This window comes from Toxorhynchites rutilus, chromosome 3 (genome assembly GCF_029784135.1).
Source record: "Toxorhynchites rutilus septentrionalis strain SRP chromosome 3, ASM2978413v1, whole genome shotgun sequence".
NCBI classification, from domain to species: Eukaryota; Metazoa; Arthropoda; class Insecta; order Diptera; family Culicidae; genus Toxorhynchites; species Toxorhynchites rutilus.
The window spans coordinates 262,519,490-262,539,336 of NC_073746.1; the positions used below are offsets into that span (position 1 = coordinate 262,519,490).

At 41.5% G+C, this 19,847-nt stretch overlaps 1 protein-coding gene across 5 annotated transcripts; it reads left to right on the forward strand.

Moving 5' to 3' along the window:
• Positions 1-13,880: 13,880 nt before the first annotated feature.
• LOC129776025 (zonadhesin-like) lies at positions 13,881-19,404 on the forward strand. Of its 5 annotated transcripts, XM_055781393.1 has the most exons (4): positions 13,903-13,952; positions 14,484-14,513; positions 14,716-19,009; positions 19,077-19,404. In XM_055781393.1, exons 3-4 carry the CDS (start codon positions 14,716-14,718, stop codon positions 19,247-19,249), a joined length of 4,467 nt encoding a protein of 1,488 aa, XP_055637368.1. In that variant the 5' UTR covers positions 13,903-13,952; positions 14,484-14,513; the 3' UTR covers positions 19,250-19,404. The 5 variants fall into 5 exon arrangements, with proteins under 5 accessions (XP_055637365.1, XP_055637369.1, XP_055637366.1 ...); XM_055781390.1 differs by lacking the exon at positions 14,484-14,513 and having other exon boundaries at positions 13,881-13,952; XM_055781394.1 differs by lacking the exon at positions 14,484-14,513 and having other exon boundaries at positions 13,881-13,952; positions 14,716-19,005.
• Positions 19,405-19,847: the final 443 nt, after the last annotated feature.

The window sequence follows — 19,847 nt, forward strand, 5'->3', positions numbered from 1 at the left end:
TTAGGCGTGACGCTAACCACTCGACCACGGGAGCAACAATTTTGGTTGGATCTTTGAATACAAATGGCCAATACTGCTTGTTCGCGACGATCGCGACCCGAGCTATAAAACGAGCGGAGAAGAGGAGAAGGAAGGATGATGCAATCGCATGCACACATAGCATATGTAGTGCAGTGTAAGTGTAGCTTTTAGTTTTTTTTCCTTCATTCAGTTTGTGATAACATCGAGAAATTAATGGTGTGTTTTAGCCGCTGAAATTTCTCTGCTGGTTCTGCTGTGTGCCGCTGAATGTTGCATCTAAAACTAATTTTTAGGCATTTATTATTTTGGTCAGCATTTGTACGACATCGCCCGCTATGCAGTCGGCTCCCCAGACTTAAATTGCCAACATGCACGCAAAAAAAAATAGAAAGCTTCTTTCTATTCAGAGAATGTTTTCTTTGAACGAAACCAAGGATTATTTAATCAGACTTGCAAAATGTGCATGAACGATCTATAAACTTTTACTTAGTCGCGGCAATACATACACACACTCTTTACAGATACACGGGCCGAAGGTTGTGCAGTCCACTGATGATTCAACAAGAGCCAAAGGTTGTACCGCTCACGACAACTCTACACGAGCTGATGATTGCGCCGGCTAGTGATCATTCTATCCTGGATTCCTCGAGTCGAGAAAGACGCACCACGCTTGATATGGGGTGCAGACTAGGGGGGCGTTGCTGATTAACAGTCAGCTGCATCCCAATAGGAAGTATCCCATGTCGGGCACACGTACAGAGCACTGAAGACTGCAACATCCCAATTATGAGAACACTTAATACTAACCTCGAGCCAACCGCGAGTAATCGGTTACATATTACTAACATAGTTGTAAGCAAACATTGTCAAAATATTGAACTCCGGCCCCGTTAGGCTGACGCCATATGAGCCTTAATAAAAATATATATTTTGGTGCATGAACTTATAGCCTCTTAGTTCGGGCAATTTTTGAAATGCGAACTAAATTTCAAGTTCGTTTCTGTGAAAAAGTATTCTAAGAAGAAATGTTTTGGGATGAATAAATTCTTTTTTTTTTTTTTATTTAAATCGTTTATTTTTACAGGCTCAGTTACATAGATTTAAAGGAGCCGAACTCCTTACTGTATTGTTACTAGTATATATACATTTTCCTTAATTCTAATGTTAATAATATAGGAAACCGATTACTCGCGGTCAACTCGAGTTTAGAAGGGTGACATATTTTCTTCAGGAAAAGGAGGGGATATGAGGATATGTTGACAATGATCACACTCACACTCTCAATCACACTCATCACACTCAATTCTTAAACCTATCTTATATCTAATATGTATTTACATTTCATCTTATTCTTAAGAAGGGATCCGATCTCTCACAAAGGAAAAGGAAAAGGAAAAACTAAGGGTATAAGGACAATCACACACGAAGATCGATAGCTTTAAGGAATACATATATTTGGGACATGTAATCAAGGTCTAACCGAGCCAACACGTCTCTCACCGGCACCATGGGCTGCCTTCCTCGGGCCTGAAGGGTGACTACTAAATTCGATCTGGCGACAAGATACAGCTCGCACGACCAAACAATGTGCTCGATGTCGTGGTAACCTTGACCACAAACACAAAGATTGTTGTCGGCAAGATTAATACGAAAGAGTAGCGCATCTAACGAACAGTGATTGGACATGAGTCGGGAGAAGGTGCGAATAAAGTCCCGACTCAAGTCCAGACTTTTGAACCATGGTTTGAGGCTAACCTTAGGGATAATCGAGTGGAGCCACCGGCCCAATTCATCTTCGTTCCATTTGCGTTGCCAGTTAACTATGGTATTTTTGCGGACTAAAGAATAAAATTCATTGAAGGCGAATTGACGCTGATAAATATCGCCTTCAATTGCACCTACCTTTGCTAATGAGTCAGCCCTCTCATTACCCAGAATTGAGCAATGTGAAGGGACCCAGACAAAGGTAATGACATAACAGCGTCTGGATAAAGCACTCAACATTTCTCGTATTCTATCAAGGAAGTACGGCGAGTGCTTTTCCGGCCTCACTGAACGGATAGCTTCGACAGAGCTAAAACTATCCGTTACAATGTAATAGTGTTCAACAGGTCGTGAGGCGACGCTGTCCAGCGCCCAGTGTATCGCTGCCAATTCAGCAATATACACTGAGCAAGGATTCTGAAGACTGTGTGAGGTGCTAAAAAATTCGTTGAACACTCCAAATCCTGTGGACTCATTCATAGAGGACCCATCAGTAAAGTACATATTATCACAATTGATATCCCCATACTTTGCATCGAAGATCGTTGGAACGATCCTCGATCGAAGATAATCTGATGTTCCATGGATATCCTGCTTCATGGACAGATCAAAATGCACAGAGGAATTGATGTAGTCAGGAAAACAAACACGGTTGGGAATATACGAAGAAGGATTAACCTGCATGGAGACGAATTCATGATATGAGCTCATGAATCCAGAATGAAAATTTAGCTCGATCAGCTGCTCAAAATTTCCGATCACCAATGGGTTCATAACCTTACACCGGATGAGGAACCGAAGAGATAATAAATTGAAGCGATCTTTTAGTGGGAGTAGGCCTGCCAAAACCTCGAGACTCATGGTATGCGTTGAGGGCATACATCCCAACGCGATACGGAGACAAAGATACTGAATTCGCTCGAGTTTAATGAGGTGTGTTTTGGCAGCTGATTGAAAACAGAAACTGCCATACTCCATCACTGAGAGAATAGTTGTTCGATACAACATTATAAGATCTTCGGGATGGGCTCCCCACCAGGTGCTGGTAATTGTACGGAGAAAGTTTATTCTTTGTTGACATTTTTTACTCAGATACCTAATATGGGCCCCCCAAGTACATTTAGAGTCGAACCAGACCCCAAGATACTTGAATGACATAGCATGAGTGATCGGTTTACCCAAAAGTTGAAGCTTTGGTTTTGCTGGTTTATGCTTCCTAGAAAAAACCACCATCTCTGTTTTCTCCGTGGAGAATTCGATCCCTAGCCCAATGGCCCAGGTTGAAAAATTGTTCAAAGTATCTTGTAAGGATTCTTGCAGGTCGGATTCGTTTGATCCTACGACAGACACCACTCCATCATCTGCAAGTTGTCTTAGCCTGCAATTTTGTGTAAGGCAATTGTCAATGTCGCTTACGTAGAAGTTGTACAAAAGGGGGCTTAAACATGAGCCCTGGGGGAGTCCCATGTAAGAGACCCGACTTACTGCCGAATCTCCGTGAGAAAAGTTCAAATGTTTCTCACAAAGCAAGTTATATAACATATTAATCAATAGAGGCGGCAGACCCCGAGATTGTAATTTGTCTGACAAAACCTCTATTGAAACAGAATCAAAGGCCCCCTTTATGTCCAAGAATACTGAAGCCATTTGTTTTTTTTCGGCGTAAGCCATTTGAATTTCTGAAGAAAGCAACGCAAGACAATCATTCGTCCCCTTGCCCCTGCGGAACCCATATTGTGTATCTGAGAGTAGGCCATTCGTTTCAACCCATCGATCAAGGCGAAACAAGATCATTTTCTCCAACAATTTCCGTATACAAGACAGCATTGCTATTGGGCGGTACGAATTGAAGTCGGACGCGGGTTTTCCGGGTTTTTGAATAGCTATAACTCGTACTTGTCTCCAATCATCTGGAACAATATTATGCTCCAGAAACCGATTGAATAAGTTCAACAAGCGATGTTTCGCCACATCAGGGAGATTTTTCAGCAAGTTGAACTTAATTCTATCCGATCCCGGAGCAGAATTGTTACATGAAAGGAGAGCAAGAGAGAATTCTACCATCGAAAACTCGGATTCAAGATCGCACCTATCTTGTGGTATATCTCGAATAATTCTTTGCACTGGAGCGGAATCGGGACAAACCTTTCGTGCAAAATTAAAAATCCATCGATGTGAATATTCCTCGCTTTCATTGGATGAAGAGCGATTTCTCATGTTTCGAGCCACTTTCCATATTTTTTTCATTGACGTTTCTCGTGATAAACCCCCCACGAAATTTCGCCAATAAGCACGTTTTTTCCCTTTGATCAAGTTTTTAAATTGATTTTCAAGGGATAAATACGTTTGAAAATTCTCAATGGTTCCACGTTTCCGAAAAGCTTTAAATGCATTCGATTTATCTCCATAAAGCTTGGAACACTGGCCATCCCACCATGGATTGGGAGGCCTTCGACGAATAGTGGAACCTGGGATGGGTTTCGTTTGAGCGCGAACCGCGCTGTCATAGATCAAACGAGAAATGAAGTTATACTCCTCCAATGGAGGCAAACCATCTCTGGAATTGATGGCTAGAGCAATCGCGTCCGCATATTTTTTCCAGTCAATGTGTCTTGTGAGGTCGTATGCCATGTTTATTGATTCAGAAGAATTCAACCCATTGGTGATAGAAATTTTGATTGGCAAGTGGTCACTACCGTTGGGATCCTGGATTACATTCCACTTGCAATCTAACGATAGTGAATTCGAGCAAAGCGAGAGGTCAAGAGCACTTGGGTTAGCAGGAGGTTTAGGTACACGTGTTGTTTCCCCAGTGTTCAAAACGGTCATATTGAAGCTGTTACAAAGGTCATATATCAACGATGAACGATTATCGTCGTACGGTTCCCCCCAGGCAGTTCCGTGAGAGTTGAAGTCTCCCAAGATTAATCGTGGCTCAGGAAGGAGTGAGCACATGTCAACAAGTTGCTTGCGGCTAACCGCAGCTCTCGGAGGCCAATACAAGCTGACTATACAGAGGTCTTTGCCTCTGATGTTTGCATGACAAGCAACAGCTTCGATCCCTCCAATAGGTGGAAGGTCAATTCTAAAAAATGAGTGACACTTATTGATCCCCAATAGTACCCCTCCGTATCTGTCATCGCGGTCCAAGCGTATTATTTTAAAATCGTGGAAAAAGAAAACATTTTGAGAAGAGAGCCAGGTTTCGGATAGAGCAAAAACATCACAATCGAGTTTATGAATTAGAAATTTGAATGTATCCAATTTAGGGATAAGACTACGACAATTCCACTGTAAAACAGTGATATCCTCGACCTCTCTATTTAAATTAGACATCAAGAGAGATAATCATTGCAAGGAGGGGCCATGTTTGCATCAATTGCTGCAAAATTGTCTTTAGTACTGGAAGCATTGCGGTGACAATGGTTCTGATGGAGTCGGAAACATTAAAACACGTGAAGATTTGATCCACAAGGTCAGACAACTTTATAAATCCCGATTGGGAAGTTGATCTTGACGGGAAAACAGGGACAGTTGGGGTTTTTGATGTCCCCTCGAGTGCTGGGTCGTTCGAAGGTGAACTATTACCACGGAGGCCAGGAGGGACCTGATTTTGCTTATCCGCTGCACTCGATTTTTTGGGCAAGCTAACAGGGGGTATCACCGGAGGGACTTGTCTTTGAACTTTGGGAGTGGTCACATTTTTGCGCCGGGGATTCCCTTGAGAAATAAACGGCGTGCCCCCGTTAGCTGTATCCGCTTCCATTTCGTCAACTGGCAACGTAGCGAAGACATTGTGTGTATTGATTGGTTGTTGTTCTTGAGCCAGTGGAGAAGCGCCCTTCAAAATACATTCAGTACAGCGAAAGTGCGTTTAGAGCGTTCCCTCAAAGAGCGCTTCTGTTTCTCCCAGCGAGCCTTGTATGTTTCACAAGCTGAGAGCACGTGTGGGGATCCCCCGCAATATGGACACTTATGCTCAGTCGCACTGCAGGATTTCCCCTCATGTTGTTCTCCGCAAGTGGCACATCGTTCTTTATTGGCACAATAAGCAGCCGTGTGACCAACTGACTTGCACTTTAGACAAGTCATTGGCTTTGGAATAAAAAGTCGCACGGCTAACCTCAATTTATCTACCATCACGTAGTCAGGGAGAGCTGAACCAGCGAAGGTGACTCGAAACGAGTTGGACGGCGTAAATTTCTTTTCTTCTCCTTCATGGGAGACTATTCCGAGCTGGCGGCAACCCAAGATCTTAACAGTCGTCGAGGGCAGTTTTTTAAAACGGCCGGTACCTTCACTCGTAATGTATTCGCACGTCAAGCCCGTTTCGGTTATCACACCCTCAATTTCGACTATGTGAGAGGGAATGTAGACCCGATACTCAATTGTAAAATGCTGATCGACAACAATCTTGTTTGCGTCTTTTCGATCATTCACGACAACTCGCAATTTGTTTGGTCTAACCTTCGAAATTTCCGAAACGGAGGTATACCTTGCCAGATCTTTCGCGATCTGCATGACTCTCAACGCCTTTCCATTTGGCTTAGGCCTGAAGAAAACAACCCAGGGACCAGTTCCGGGCGCATCTTCTGGATAGACCTTTACACGGGGAGTGGGAATAACAGGGGGGGAAGGCGAGGACGGGGATTGAGAGTGGGAAGGCGAAGGTTGAGAAGGAGCGGGAAGAACAGAGGGAGAAGACGAGGTTGAAGGTAGAGTGGGATCGTTAACGGCAGATGGGAGATTTGCTAGTTTTTTGGAGGGAGGCCTATTAGGGTTAGCTGACTCGTCCCCAGAAGAAGTATCTTCCGTATTTGGAACACGTTTGAGTGACTTTTTTTTATCCGTTAGGAGGGAACTAGAGTCAGAGACCTCCATATCCGAAGGTCCCCCACTCTCTGCCATTTTAAATTTTCACTTATATTCTAAGTATTTTTTAAAACAATATTTCACAATAAAATAATTCACAAAAACAAAAAAAAAACTTATAATTATTAAATATTTTCTCTCAGTATATTTAATGTTATTCACCTATGAACGCACTCCAGTGCAGATGAACGGGAGCGTGCTGAAAGCTCGTTGGTGGTGGGAATGTGCCTACGACACCACTACACACAGTCGTCGGTGAAAGCTTACCCGCACTGTCACTGTTGGCACGATGACTCGGCGAAATCTCCAATGTCGGCGAAGCAGCGACAAAACAAAAACCAATGCTTGGCTTTCCGAGGATGAAAGCCTCTATCCACTTGCAGGCAGGGCACTTCACTCACTATCCAGATAGCGAAATGAACTCTTCAGCGGCAAAAAAAAAACAACAATCACGCGGTAACCGATAACGGAACTTGGACGCGACTTTCCTTCGTCTGGTTACTTCGGGCAATCGGCGAAGAATGAATAAATTCTTATCGTGTATGAAAAGAAACGAAACGAAAGCAATGAATACTGCGACATCGGGTGATATGTTTGTACATGATGTTCTTGAATTATAAACATCGTGTTTGTTTTCACATGTTTATGTTTGTGTATCATTGTTCGTGTTTGGGATAGACATTCAACACTAGCGAAAATCATGTTCGAATTCAAACAAAAACATGGAATTTTCACATCGCGTGGACATGTGTAAGTGTTCTTCGGAAGACTGCTTATGACTATTTCTGGAGACGAATGTGCTGTGTCATTAACGGACATCATAAAATGAACATTCAAACGACCATCGATCTAAAAATGTCATATGACATCTCGACTTTTTTCTTCGTTTTATGCATTAGATTAGATGTTCGTTGTTCTGTAATTAAACAACAGTTTTCACGGGAAACATCGCCGCTTAAGGGGTATTCTAGCGTAGATACACGAATTTCGGACGCTTTTTCGAGCTCAGTAAAAATAAAACAAATAATATTTTTACTATCCATTATATCATTAGTTTAAAATTATAAAATAAAACAAAGATTTAACGGAGGAAAAATATTCATAACTAGAATAGTTAAGAGCTGATGAAGTGAGAGCGTTAAAAAAAAAGTTGTGCCATGGCCTACACTCCAGCCCTTCTGGTTATCTGAAACCAAAAAATCGAACAGATTCTGAATCAGTAAAGATGCCGCTATCGCATGAGCATCGGCCAAGTCACAAACATATTTTTTGACAAAATGGCGGCCGTTTGAAAAACAAAATGCGGCTCAAAACGTTTTTTCTTACGTTTCCCGATTTTTTCAAAATATCAAAATTTTAAAACCATCTTTTTTCAGAGGTTTATGCGATAGAGAGATGCATACAGATTGTATTCATATAAATTCGGTATGAATCGGTTTAGTAGAACTTGAGATTTCCTGTACGCCAGTTTGAAAAAACTAGTTTCGAGAAAAACGCGTTTCAAGTTCATTGTTATTGTCGTAGCAGGTTAGATCACCGCATCACTGAAATGGCTCTAACTCAGTAAATAATAAGATTTTCGATAAGTCCTTTCTAAGAAATATTCTTGAATGCCTAAACTGCAGAAATATGAAAGAAAAAATTATAGGAGGTTGTGCCCAAGATACAATCGCATTGTTGACGTAGAACTACGTTGTTATTTTATATAAGTCGCTTGTTTATAACTTCGGACGCTATTTCGGTGGCCTTTTTTTTGCAATTGACATAGACTCGGCTACACTCGATTGTATACTTGTTGCACCAGCACCATTATTCTACATTTCATAATTACATCAATATATCCGCGTGATATCTCGGCTTATGTCCAATCACTACAACCTAAACGCGCATCTCTATCGCATTGGGCTCGCAGCAAACAATCTTTGTGATTGTGGCGATGGCTACCACGACATCGAGCATGTTGTCTGGTCGTGTATCCGGTTCCATACTGCTCGCTCTCAGCTCTCTAGAGCACTGAGAGCACAAGGCAGACAATCGGAGATCCCCGTCCGGGATATCTTAGGTGGCCGGGATCCTGATCTTCTGCTTCATCTATACCTGTTCCTCAGAAACGCCGATGTCAACGTTTGATGATGTTTCCTTCGTTGTGTCCCCGTTTTATATCCCTCCTATCCGATCGATAAACTTTTACTTAGTCGCGGCAATACATACACACACTCTTTACAGATACACGGGCCAAAGGTTGTGCAGTCCACTGATCATTCAACAAGAGCCAAAGGTTGTACCGCTCATGACAACTCTACATGAACTGATGATTGCGCCGGCTAGTGACCATTCTATCCTGGATTCCTCGAGTCGAGAAGACGCACCACGCTAGATATGGGGTACAGACTAGGGGGCGTTGCTGATTGATGGTCAGCTACATCCCAATAGGAAGTATCCCGTGTCGGGCACACGTACAGAGCATTGGAGACAGCAACATCCGAATTACGAAAACACTTGTAATACTAACCTCGAGCCAACCGCGAGTAATCGGTTACATATTACTAACATAGATAATAAGAAAAATTGTCAAAGTATTGAACTCCCGGCCCCGTGAGGCTAACGCCATATGAGCCTTGATAGAAATATATATTTTTGAAAAAAAAAAAAAAAAAAATAATCAATATAGCTTTGACATCGCATGGAAACAACAACAATTACAATACTTGTAATTGTCAAATATCATGCTACATGTTATTTAGTATGGCCTCAGTGGAATCGCACATTTAAGCATCGTTCGTACAACGTAAACCAAGTGCCAAACAAGCGTTCGCCATATCATATATACAGAGCCATATATTGGTGGCTACTAAGAATACAAACACTTCTCACCATTTTGCAGTGTTCCCATAGAAGCGATTCTGTTAATATTATTGGCCTCGGAAAAAGTTGCGTTGCTTTCTCAAGATAAGCGCAGCTGTCATCCTTAGTGGAGAAAGTTTTGCTACTGGCAAGCGAAACCAAATCACATACAAAATTGCAGAACCACATTTTCTCTCTTGGTGACTAAATAAACGAAATAATTTCTTTCTATTAATCTCAACATCCTCGACAAGAGTATCATTACTTCATTATGATCAAGATCAGCGCAAATGCAATCCTAGTTGAAGGCAGTTTTGCGACTGACACGCGAACCCAAATAACTTATAACATTCCAGTACGACATTCAAGATGCTTGGTATTCTACAAATATTTTTTTGGTGCACAACCTTAACGCCTGTTTCGCCATAGCGTCAATTGAGTACATTGATGCAATGTCAAAGGCATCATCGAGACCTTTATGATGACGGAAAACAAACAATGTTAACTGCTTGGAAAAAGACTGAATATTTGCCTCAGCAGAAATTCGTTACTTATTACCCTAGCGCAAATATTTTTCTCCCACTGTCTTGTTTATATTCATCATCGATTGCTTGATACAACTAAATATGCACACACTTATCTCCGTTTTGCGCTCTTCTCAAGAGAAGCCCTTTCCGTTAATATTGCCGGTCTAGATTAGTTTATCTCTCATCCTTTGTGAAGAGAGTTTTACTAGTGTCATGCGAAACCAAAATTCCAGAACATTTATTTTCTTGGTGAGCCGATGATAGCTTAGCTGGATGATTCCCGACACAATTGTGTAGCTCAAACCCTTAATGCAATGGCGTCAGTATGATGCGTGAGTAATTTTGTCGCGTCCTCAGCTCAATCCGAATCGAAGACATGCGATGACGCAAAACAAGGAAGAACAAGCTATGTTCATTGCTTTGAATACAGAATGTCACTGAAAGTTTGCCAGGTCAGGTCAGTTTTTGAATCATAGAGGCTTTAAACTTTTTAGTTCATTCGTCTCTAGCCTTGAAAAAGTCCCTTGGAAAACTTTAATCTACACCTGCACTACACCTCCACCATCATTACTTTGAGAAAGGCACTCGATCCCTCGTCGTCCAGCTCGTACAGCAACGATGTTGTCCAGTCGGTGTACTCACGAAGAATGATTTGAATGAAAGAATTGAAGTTCGCCTCAGTGAGATCCACATTTATACTATAGGCAAATATTCCCCTTCATTCTTCTTCTTTTCCTTTGTTCACGGGGACTTTAAATCTTACCTTTCGTTGTTCGTCGATAAGTTGCTCGTTATTGACGGCACGCGTAGAAATAAAGTATCAGCAGAACAAACGGAAACGGAAAACGGAAATGCTTATAGTTTTACATGAATTTTAACCATTTACACACCAGGAGATCGTAATGTGCAGCATATCAAACAAATCTTAGGAAATTTCCGATTCGTTTGGTATGCAAATCGCCAAAATCCGTTCGCGGCAAAAATAGTTATTAACGTTTACTTCATTTCATAAAAACTTGACCTGTTTTCTGATTTGGCACCCTTAATGAAAGACGTAGTTTTACGTCGAAAAAAATGATTTTTGTTTTTAATTTCTAGACTAGAATACTGCCTTGAAACGTTAATTCAACACATTTGGAATTGATAGGGGAGAGTTTCACGGTTGATTTGATATGAGCAATCCGTGTAAGTACCATCCATCGTGTATGGATGTGTGAGTGAGGAGGTGGATGTATGTGTGCAGCTACGCTTAAAAGCAGAATAAAAAGAGAAAAAATACATATTATACATATATAGGGTTGGGGAAAAAGAAATGTTGTATTTCTGATCGAAAATTGATGCTTTATTCAACATACTTAAAATTATCCAATTTTAGTCAAATATGCGCCGTTTTGTTCGCAAACTTATTGCCATTTAGAAGGCAACTAAACCAGAACGAAATCGATCAAATCAACGCTGTGCTGTGCGAATCGTTACAGTATCGGGTCCATAAACTACACGATTTTTTTCGGCCGCCTTCTTTTCAGTTTTACTTCGCAGGTAGTAAAAACGTAAAATATGGCGATTTTCTTTCTTGGTGAACTCCATCTTTGACGCGCTATAACTTGAAACTGAAAAGGACAAGCACAACACTGTCAAAACGACACTTGTAGCACAGATTGTCGTCTTTAAATAGCCGTATAGTATGACACGATGCGATAAGTACAACACAATATATGTTTAAGTGTTGCCATATATTGACAATATACGACATTTCTTCTTCCCCAACCCAATATATTAGCAGTAAAATTACATTAAAACAACAGTCAAATTACCCGGGATTAAAAGATGGCCATGACCACGAATGATAGAATGAAAATAGCACATTTTCACCGTTTTTCCGTGTACGCTTGACAGAAAGAGAGAACATTCTAACTTTCAACTGATGGTCGCGTTTGCGGCTGTGCATTTATTTCTCATGTGAATGTTGGAGCCGAGCAATACCTTCTTGGTCACATTCACAGTACAAATTGAGCCACAACTTTCGCGCAATGGCAGTATGCAATGGTCACCAAAAATGTCGACCGTTTACAACACTGGGCCCAATATCTGTCTATGGAAAGGGGATCTTTGGGCCCTACCATCACGTTAGTGTCGATATACTACTCTTTCACCTTTTTTCATAATGACTGGATGCTCCATTCGTTCAAAACAGAACGGGTTCGTCATGTTTGTTGAAAGAAGGTAGCAGACGTTTCTTCAGCCATTTTTTGATGTACGGACAGTCTAAGGATTGCCACATATGTTCAAGACCTCCTATATTTCTTTGATATCGAATCGTTACAGAAACCCTCTTAAACTCAACATATAAAGAATCTGTTGATTCTTCATTAAGAAGAATTAGAATTTTGATTGAATACAAAAATTGATGTTTTACGGTGGAATAAATGGGAGTGCGGTTAAAATCGATACCCTTTCTAGGTAAAATCGACATCTTGAGAAATAAAAACATGAATGAAACATGTGTCAATAATTTCTAGATACTATGAAGCTTCCTATATACTATTTAGACACTTTAAGAATGGTAGGAGACATAGTTGCGAATGCTACATAATTGGATCGTAAAGATTTCGGATAATAAAAAAACAACAAACTCATGTATTTCGACCAAAAAAAAAACAAATCACTGATGATTTATTGAACCCCATAGCTGCAAATGTAGCTTCGCGTTTGCGGAACGAATGGTTCGGATTCCGGCTTAGAATACTCAGCCAGTAATTATCTTTCTTTTATTGAGAGGGTGTTTCATATTGTTTATTTTACCAATTCTAGAATCCACCGGAGATGTTGCCGATGAGCGTTGATCGAGGGATACCACGAACTCTGACAGCCTTTTTTGTTGACATGCCCTGCTCAACGTTGGTTTTGACTATTTTCATTGAGATTTGTCCAGCTTTGCCTCATAGAATACATACAGAACAATAATCTAAGACAAGAATTGAAGTCTGATTTTTTCAACCACGTCTGCAAAAAGCTTGGAATTTCTCGTTGCGCGAACAAAATTCTCAAGTGTTGTTCATATTGATTGGATAACGTTTTGAAAACTGAAGAAAAAACATCAAAATCAAAATAGGAGAATCATTCTACACGCACAGACCAACGAAACGCTGATTGTCCAGCTTTTTATCATGCATAGATACATCTTTAAAAATTTGCGGACCATGCCGTTAATCTCTATATAGAGATAAGATAGTTTTAGCATCTTGGACTTATTTTTTAAATTTTCTACATGACTTCTATTTCATATGTAAAAATTTTTTGAGTCAAAAAATTCTCAATTGCTGTGGAAAACTCATATTTCCTCCAACCCAAACTGAATACAAACTTTCATTCCAATCAAACATACATGTTTTTAAAATATACATTTTTAGGACGATTTAATTTGGAATTGCACTATTGTCAAATCCATTTCAAAAACATTTAAAACCAGCCACTTGGGGTGTTGTAGTTTTTTTTACTTTCATAATCCGTTTGAGCTTTTATACGAAATATCTGGATAGTGTAGTTTTGTTAAATGCAGTGTAAGATACCAAGCGAACCCAGTTCCGTAGCCCTGATAAATTTCCAACACGTTTTCCTCGCTCGAATCACTCGCGTATCTGCGAATATACGCGCAAACTGCAAATGCCCATTCATTTATTCCTCGTATATATTTGTTTGCTTTATGTTGTGGATTATTTAATACGGATTTCTATCGAATACTCCAATTCTTCGGAAGAGTTCTATCAGTTCGGGATGAATCAATGCAAATTTTGGCGATAGCGCGTGCTACCTATCTGTTCATTTTCGGATTTTCATTTTAGTTTCTCGTGAACGCTCCAGTCGGAAAGATGTTTTAATCATTAACAGTTTACTATATTGCATTCGTGAACAATGGTACTAATGGTGAGCCAACGTTGAAACAAATCTAGGGTTGAGTAACATTCAGCTCTAACTTCACAGCAACTGCTCTGTTATAATTTGACGATTCATATTTTTTGTGGATTCCGATATCAAGAGAAAAAAGCTTATGCATGCAAACCAACAGTTAACGAGATATCTCATGATAAAGTTTTCACAAGCGTTACGTATTTTGACAGTGTTGATAAATTGTGTGACAGTTTTGAAAAAAAAATAACACATAAATATGAATTTTCCATATGAATCGGAAGATCGGATAAATTAAAGGTTTGTTTGCGAGAGGATCTCGACCCCTTGCCGTTCTCATGCGTTTGCAAAAGCTTTTGGAGAACAGTTAATTCATGAAAACTTTATTCTATTGTCGTTTGGTGTGGAAGTTTTTTTCAATTTTTGTAATGGGATGAATCAAAAAGACCTAAAGAAATATCCAAACATATTGTACTAGGATTCAATATAGAGAAGAAATGGGCAGTTTATCCTTCAATTCATCAATAAACAAAATCATTGTTTCAACAGTGACAAGAAAAGTGCAATTTTCAAGAGACGGTAATTTAAAGTGTACACTCTTTAAAAACGCATAAGCTACACGAGCGTAACAAGTCATGTTAACGCGTTATCATTCTAATCCGAAAATGGCACTGAACTTTGACACGAGCAGAATTCCATTCACTTAGTGAGGTCTTTATCTCCTAGAAAAGTGCGTAATCGTTACGTTTGCTATTATTTAAATGTTTGTAATTTCCTTTAGATGAGTGCGGTCAACGTTTGGCCGCTGTGGATTCTTCTACTGGCTGCTGGTTTACGCGTGGACGCACATAATTTGCGGAAAAGCTTCCGATGTCTCAGCGAAGTGGATCATGAACATAGAAATCGTACCACCCGCCAATTTCCTCCCATCGGGAATCAGATGTGCTCACAGCAGCAACCCATAATGTGCCCACCTGGTAGTGTCTTGCAGAACAATAGATGTGTCATACGGCAAACTTACTGCCCTGGGGGATTCCAGCTCGTAGGGAATTCGTGCGTGGGACAAAGTGTGTGTCCACCCGGGTACATCTTGTCCAATGGCATGTGTCACCGTAATCCAGTCGAGATGTTACCCGTCTGCAGTAGAAAGACCGTTGTTCCCATCTGTGATAGAGGATACACATTCACCGGAACACAGTGTATGCGACAGGAAACTCAACCGGCGGAAAACAAGTCGAGAATAACGGTAAGCGTTGCTCCGTTTACATGTCCGCAAGGGTACATGCTGAGTCAGGATAAATGTATTGCTTACGAACGGCAACCAGCTAATTGTTCGCGAGGTACTTTATTGTTGGGTGATTGTGTGATTGATGCCCAATGTCCAGCTCTGTTTACAATGGACGAGTACGGTCAGTGTGTCAATGTGACAGAGAAACAAGCGGTGTGTCCTGTCGGTACGACATTTTCGGATGGAGTTTGTCAATACTCCAGTCCACGATGTCCTGGCAATTATACTCTGGCTAACGGAAGATGCGTACTGGAGCAGATAGCTCCTGTTCAATGTGATTCAGGTTCGAAGCTGTTGAACAACTACTGCGTTGTGACTGACCCTAAATGTCCCAACGAGTACAAATTGAATGATGGACAATGCGTATACACGCGTGTCGATCAGGTCAGATGTCCTGAAGGTAGTTTCATTCGAGGAAATCTGTGCGTGGCTCGCGAGATCAGATGTTCGATCGGATACGAGTTGCGGAATGGTTACTGTGTGCAGGTCGACAAACAACCTGCCAGATGTCCTTCGGGATCCCGATTAGAGGGTGAAGTTTGTGTATCAACCCAACCACTGTGCAGCCGCGACTTTGAATACGATCAGCGATATGGGCAGTGCGTTAAGAACGAACAACGACAGCCAGTTTGCGATAGAGGTTTCATGCCACGAAAAGGCGAATGTGTGAGTGAACGCGTCATCTGTGAAGATGGTTATGCCGTGCGAAATAATGAATGTGTTCTGGAAGAGAGAAGCATTCAGCGCTGTCCGCCAGGAAGCAGCTTGAAGGACGGTATGTGTGTTCAGTCTGAACCCCGGTGTGATTTTGGGTTCGAATTGGTGGGAGCAGTTTGCTTGCGACAGGAGAAGCAAATCCCAACTTGTCCCAGAGGATCCCTCTATCACGGTGGCTACTGTCGTCTTCAAAACGTTGGATGTCGTCCTGGCTACGAACTTAGAGATTCGCAATGTATCAGAGAAGCTTCGTCTTTACCTGAATGTCCCGATGGTTTCACGTTCAAACGTGGATATTGTTTATCGCAACCACAGTGCGACAGTGGTTATGTTTTAGAAAATGGCTTTTGTCGAAAACGGATCACTGTCCCGATTACATGCCCTCCAGATTCGTCGTTCCAGGATGGTTCATGCATAAGTGCCGAAATTGAATGTATTGTAGGATTTGAATTGCGCAACGGAGTTTGTATTCGTGACCATGAGGTCATTCCAATGTGTCCGGCCGATGCGGAGTACTTCAATGGTCAATGCAGACTTAGAACAACCCCCACATGTCCGTTCGGTTCAACGGTTCTCGACGGAGAATGTCGCGTACACGATGAAATCGCTCCCAGCTGTCCAAATGGATACACTTACCAGAATGGGCAATGTCACGGGATGTTAGTATCCCAATTACCACCTGTTCAACCACAACTACCGTCATTACCGTCGCCGTGCGCTTCGAATTGCATGCAGCAACCGTGTGCATACAACTGGATGTGCAACGCACAACAGACTTGCGGATCATGCAGCCAGCAGTCAATCAACTACCCGCAGTTCATCCCTAGCAGGCAACCGCCCGTCTGCCAGTCAGGCTATGAACTTTCAAACGGTTTATGTACTCGCAGTTACAACTTGCCCATGCAATGTAAAAGCGGATACAGCTTAAGAAACAACGAATGTGAAAGTATTCTACCGTTGAAGTGTGAACAGAACGCCACCATGAGGGGCGAACGATGCATCCGGGAGGAGATTATGTCCGGAAGTTGTCGTGCTGGATACTACATGAAAAACAATCGTTGCATTCTCATAAATCCCGAATGCGGCCCTAGTCATCGTTTGATAAATGGACAATGCGTCCAAATTCTTGAAAAAATATCATCTTGTCAATCAAACGTAAGGAAGCTCCGCAACTTCTGCGTAGCTCAACCACGTTGCAGATCAGGATTTGAACTGCAACAGAACGTATGCTACAAAATAGATGTCGACGTTCCACAGTGTCCTTCGGGATCGGTCGTTAGAGATGACGTCTGCGTAACGGCGTTCCAATGCCCGGAGGGATATAGATTCGCTGATGATCACTGTGTTAAAAGTGACCAACGCTTGCTAAGATGTCCTCCAGAAACCAGACAAGTCGACAACTATTGCATTGTTCCTGGCCCAACTTGCGATCATGGTTTTGATCTACGAATGGGAGTGTGTACTAAAGTCCAACGCAAGCCAATCATTTGCCCAGTGGGTAGCCGTTTGTATCATGGTTTTTGTATTATGTCGCCTAGATGTGACCAAGGTTACCAAATGATTTCTGGACAATGCTCTCGCCACGAACAAGTACTCGCTACGTGTCCATCGAACTTCTACATCGATCTCAATCGCTGCGTTTCGAAAGAGCTCATCTGTCCTGTCGGATACCAAATCGATGGAACTGAATGTGTTCGAGAGAGCCTCGAAACCGTATCTTGTCCCGTCGGTTCGACGCTTCGAGATAATCTGTGTGTGGTTGGCCAACCAATTTGTGAGACCGGATTCAGGGCGGAAAACAATCGATGTGTTCAATACAACTATCAGCTGCCGCACTGTCCATCAACAACCATCATGACCGACAATCGCTGCGTACGGAGCCCTGGGTGTCCATCTGAGTACCGTTTCGTCAATAATCGTTGTGTAAAATTGCTTTATGGCATGGTTAACTGCACCGCAGGTACACTATTAGATGACAAATGCGTAGCTCCTGGTCCAAATTGCATGGATGGTTATCAGCTTGTGGAGAACCAATGTATTCAAGAGAAGCGCACAAATCCAACTTGTCCGGAGCGAGCGAGACTCCAGCAAATTCATTGCATTATCGATACTCCTCGGTGTTCAGAGGGATTCAAATACACCAACACCGTGTGTTTAAGAGTTTCCACAGTAAACGCTGTGTGTCCGCCTTCCTACAGTATCCGTGATGGACGATGCTTTGCGGATCGAGTCTCAACGGAACTCGCTTGTCCCGACGGTTTCAGTTTGCAGGACTCGCTTTGCGCAAGAATGTTATTCACGGCTGCATCTTGTCCATCCGGTTTCTTACTAGAGAACGGAATTTGTGTAAAAACCGTGTGTAATTCAACTCATTTACCTCTTCCCATGCCAGCTATTCAGTCATACCCTGAATACTCAATTCATGATACTGCTTCCGCTACACATGTTGACAATTACAATTCGTTGCCGGTCGTAGATCACCAGATGATATTGAACGAACCATTGCGAATAAACCTATTACAACCACTTGGACGAACAGCTCAGCTCTCTGGGAATATCATAAATGAACCTGCAACTCAGCATATAGCAACCCACTCGAGAGCCAGCCCCGGTGAGCGAAAGCCATCTACCGTGGATCTTTTCGATAAATTTTTCGAAAACATTCCCAGTTCGCACGTGAGTGTAGTGGACAATCTCTCGAATCCAATTCATTTTGTTGAATCGAAAATATCTGCAATAGTTCACAATAATGAATCTTCAAACGATGTCCCCGTACCGGTGAAGCATGATGTTGTAGAAGAACCCGTAACCCAAGTCGATGAGCTGAGTTCAGAGATGTACAGTTGCACAGTTCATTCACCAAAAATTTGTACCAATACAGATGGTGAGTGGGAATGCCTTCAACAAGACTTCGAAAACGTTCGAACACGTTACTGCCGGGAGAATGGAGGTCAGCTCTATTTGCGGTTGAACTCTACCGATTACGACGAGGAACACGGTGTATTGATAATAGCGTCGCCGGTTGAGGCATCGGATGATGAGGAAGAGGATGAATATGAAGAAGAAGTAGGTAAGTTAAAAATTTCCATTCCACGAAGATGGCCGATTTATAGTGAAGATCTCATGTTTCTTTGCAGATTGTTCCGGCTGCATGGACGGAACATACACTTGTTCCAAGAGTTGCTATAGTTACGATTGCGTCGACGAATGTCTTTTCATCGATGTGAATGATTATTGCGCGGAACTGCCAAAGCCGGACAAAGGCTGCTTTTGGGAAGAAGGATGTCGTGGAATTCATTGTGAAGGATAGATTACTGATGATAGGTTTTCGTTTGATCGTTTACTTTAAAATTAATTACTATATTATGTCACATAAAGATTTGAAACAGTAAAATATTCAAAAGTACGTAGTGTAGTATGATTCTGAATTATGTCGGAGGTTATAAGGAATGTTTAAGGAAATAAACGAGAGTAGAAAAACAACTCATAAATTATGTTTTTTTCAAATTTATTATTACTTTTCAGTTTTGCAAGTCTTGGAGGATGGAAGATAATCATTGAACTTGAAAAATCCACCACAGCTTCTACTTTTCCGTCTTGCAGGTTTTGGAGCATATGCATAATTTTTATAGGAAACCATACCTATATTCAATAATAAAGGATTTTTTTTTCTGTTGACGTAGGACTACGTCTAACCGGAAGATATAGGGGGTGAAATGGAAATCTAGGCACTGAACAAGTAGGAAAAAATGCAAGATTTGGAACGCTTATAACTCGAGCATTTCTCAATAGATCGCAAAGGTTTTTGCATCAATTGATAGGAAATATATCTACGCATCTATCATAACGAATAACATTTCATTTTTCATGAGATAAATAATTGAATAATTGTGAAATATCAAACATTC